Below are 3695 nucleotides of genomic sequence, written 5' to 3'. Positions count from 1 at the left end.
CGCCAGTTGAGGAATTTCTGACTTGGCTACGTTCACGTTTACTTTTGACAGACTACCTCAGGGCATACGGCGGAGGGAGCACTTGTTTCGAATACATATACTTCATTCTGTGGTGTCTGGCGGTGACACCACACATTCAGTACTCTCCCATCAGCAGACCAGCCGTAAATCCACACCCACAGCTATACTCCGTACCCATTCGTTTGTATACGGTATGCAACATTCTCGTTTTCCGCCTTCCTGCTCCGTTCTATGAAACTAGGGGGAGAGTTGCCTGTATTGTACCGGTACTTAATTTGTTCCTCTACTATAAAATTCGTATCTCTTGTACTACGCGACATTTAGTGAGGTATGTGTGGACTGTGCGCTGCTAGGAGATCTGTGTGTTCCGGGAAGAGGTCGTCTGAAGGCAGCGTTGAATCTGCTGTAGTTTTCATCCAACTTTTTGCGTACGTGGCGAAGAGAATGACACATAGCTATCATTTATGAGTGAATATTCGTGAAATGCCCTTAGTTTTCAGGCAGTAATGTATCTGCATTCGTTGTCGTACGCCAGTAGGGACCTGACAAAAACAAAATGACGTTGTCTATAACGTACCGCTGTAAGTTTTCGATATCGTACCGGAACTATTTTAGAAACTTGCCCAAGTAGCGAACTTTAAAATGGGTTTAGCATTATTAGCCCAACACAATGCTCAGAAACTATACGAATTTTCTAATGCGCTCTTTATCGTATGTTATTAATTGAATAATTATTTTGTGTTACAGTATGGTAACAGGAAAGCGTTATTGAAAGTGGAACAGAAATGACTTGCATTTAGCTGCAACAGTATATTTTATTGTTAATCACGGATTAAATGAATTTGCGCGCATATAAAATGTGCCAAAGCCAACAGTTAAGAGGCATGCCTAAAATAAAAACAAAAATGTAAACGGAGATATAAATCTCTTTGGCCGCACTAACGAAGCATAACAGCATATTCTTATATCTGAGGAGACGATATTCAGATTAATCATATCAGACGTAAAAAAACTTTTATTCGACATTGCAGAACGAAACGGATTGCCCCACTATTTCAATGCAGAAGAAACCATGGCAAGCAAAAAGTCGGCTGGAGGTGTTCTTCCTAGAAACAAAGCTGAATTCAAGTAAAAGCTTAAGATCTACCCAAGGACACTGTGTGCTGACGGGTAGCCCATGCAGAAGAAAGCTAACGGAAACATACGAGGAGAAATCTTGAACTACGCTCCATCTGAAGAAAGGAAGTGTTTTGGAGACCATGGGGAAGCCACTGCAAAAACTCATTCGCATAACAGTATAGCGAGTTATGCGTGGAAGCTCGAACGGAAAAAATGATCAGATGCATGAAATACAAAATGAGGATTCATTCAAAATTGTGCTTGAGGAGGAGGGAGGGGGAGCGAGGGGTGAAATAAGTGCAAATTTTCGCAAATAGTGATGAAGCTCAAAAATATAGAACATAGACTAGTACACAATTGCAGTCTCAGTCACACATTTCAGAAGGGTGGTACAGTTTATGTACCGATTGGTACAAATTAAGAAACCAGATTCCGAATTTTTAACACTTACGTACATTTAGAAAATTAACTGGAATACGTTTATTTATTGCAGAACGATAAAGAGAACAATGTCCTGCACTTAAGGAGGCATTGCATAAAATTTTTTTGTGTTTACTTTTTAGTTATAATAAAATAAATCTCAAAAGTGGTACAATTTAGGCAACTCACCCCTGTGTGCGAAGAGAGACTGTCGGAAGCACTCTACATGGGCCATAATTTCTCTGATTTTAAAGTCGTTATCATTAGACGAAATTTCAGTTGCAACAAGCATTCCCTCATCGTAAAATCACAGTCAAGAGGGTGAGAGCATAGGTAAAGCTGCTCCAGGAATTGACTCAACACTGTAGAGGAACTTGTTTGTCTTTATTTTTGTATTTTATGTTATACAGTCACATTCACCCATGGTTATTTTGCCACGGTACTGAAATCCTTTAATAATAGGAAAGCCCCAGGATTACATAATATGAACCTGGGCCCGCCCAAATGAATGCTGAAGGAAAGCATACGCGCATATAAAGCCGCGTACACTCTGAGCCTGAAACATGTTTTCAAAACATGTTTCCGGCTACTTGATGTGGACACCATATGGGAACATGTTGCTAGCTACCACTTGTCACCGCTGCACGGCGCTGGCGTATGTGTGTGTGTCGTCAACTGTTATGTAGTGTTGTGTTTACTATGGTGTCGTTTTCGCTTTATTTTCCTAGAATAATGGAGTGGTCAAGGCAGCAAATTGTTGATTTAATTGCCATGTACCAGGGGGAGGATTGCTTATGGAAGTTCCGGAGCAAGGAATATAAAAGCAATGTTAAAAACCGCGACGCACTTCCAAAAATTGCACCAGCTTTTGGCACGGACAAGGGAAGTGTAGAGAAAAAAATACCATCTCTCGTGGTTGCTTACAGGCGTGGGAAGAGAAATATTATTTCCAGCAAACCATCTGTTAGAGGTGCAGACACTTCATATGACTCCAACTGGTTCTGCTATCGGCTGCTGCAGTTCTTGGACGATGTTCATGAGCCGAAGGAGACAACAGACACTGTGGAAAATGAGGTACGAAAATTATGCTTGTTTGTCTTTATTTTTGTATTTTATGTTATACAGTCACATTCACCCATGGTTATTTTGCCACGGTACATTTCCTTGTAGGCTTAGAAAAATAGTTAGCAAACTCGTCTCGAATTTGTTTATTCGTGGAAGCAGCTTTCCTTGGTATATTCTGTGCTGCATTGAAAACTGATGCAGTGTCATCTCGTCTACAAGTGCCTGGAATCAACTCACGTGTTTGTAAAGCGTAGGAATCGAAGCTTCCATGTGGCGTGTACTGGTTCCTTGCCTCAGCATTTCGTCTTAAAAAATTGTGGAGACATACAGCTGTAAGTGCGACAGTTTTTGTCTTCTCCGGTTGTAGCAACATAGATTTTCGAAAGACACGAAAAACTGAAGCCATAATGCCAAAAGTGTTCTCAACAACCATTCTGGCCCTAGAAACTCTGTAATTAAAAACTCTCTTTTGAACCTTTGACGTGTTTTCCTGGGTACGGTTTCATAATGTTTTCCTGGAAGGGAAAAGCATCGTTTGCTATACTGCCTTTGTGCCATATGGTACGCATTCAGCTTGTGGCAAGTTAAGTTTCTTTTTGTTAATTAACTCACTTATGCTCGCGTTTTGAACATACCACCATCTGATATTCTGCCTTGGCAGCCGATATCTGCGTGAAAAAAGTTGTAGCTTGCATCGTCGACAGCAAGCAGCACAATGCTGAATGAACCTTTATAATTATAATATTCACTTCCACTACCAACAGGGCACTGTAGCACGATATGTTTCCCATCAATTGCTCCGACGCAGTGTGAGAACTGCAGAATTTGTGAGAACAAAACATGCTGTTTCACGCCAATCATTTTCAGTCGCAGGTATCTGAAAGAAATACACTACTGGCCATTAAAATTGCTACACCAAGAAGAAATGCAGATGATAAACGGGTATTCATTGGACAAATATATTATACGAGAACTGACATGTGATTACATTTTCACGCAATTTGGGTGCATATATCCTGAGAAACCAGTACCCAGAAAAACCACCTCTGGCCGTAATTACGGCCTTGACA

General features: G+C 40.8%; 1 protein-coding gene across 1 annotated transcript; it reads left to right on the top strand.

Moving 5' to 3' along the window:
- Nucleotides 1–2292: 2292 nt before the first annotated feature.
- On the top strand, nucleotides 2293–2730 carry LOC124601617. Its single transcript, XM_047136261.1, has one exon. It carries the CDS (start codon nucleotides 2293–2295, stop codon nucleotides 2728–2730), a length of 438 nt encoding a protein of 145 aa, XP_046992217.1.
- Nucleotides 2731–3695: the final 965 nt, after the last annotated feature.

This window comes from Schistocerca americana, chromosome 1, assembly GCF_021461395.2.
Source record: "Schistocerca americana isolate TAMUIC-IGC-003095 chromosome 1, iqSchAmer2.1, whole genome shotgun sequence".
Lineage (NCBI taxonomy): Eukaryota > Metazoa > Arthropoda > Insecta > Orthoptera > Acrididae > Schistocerca > Schistocerca americana.
This window is presented reverse-complemented; position numbering and strand designations above follow the sequence as displayed.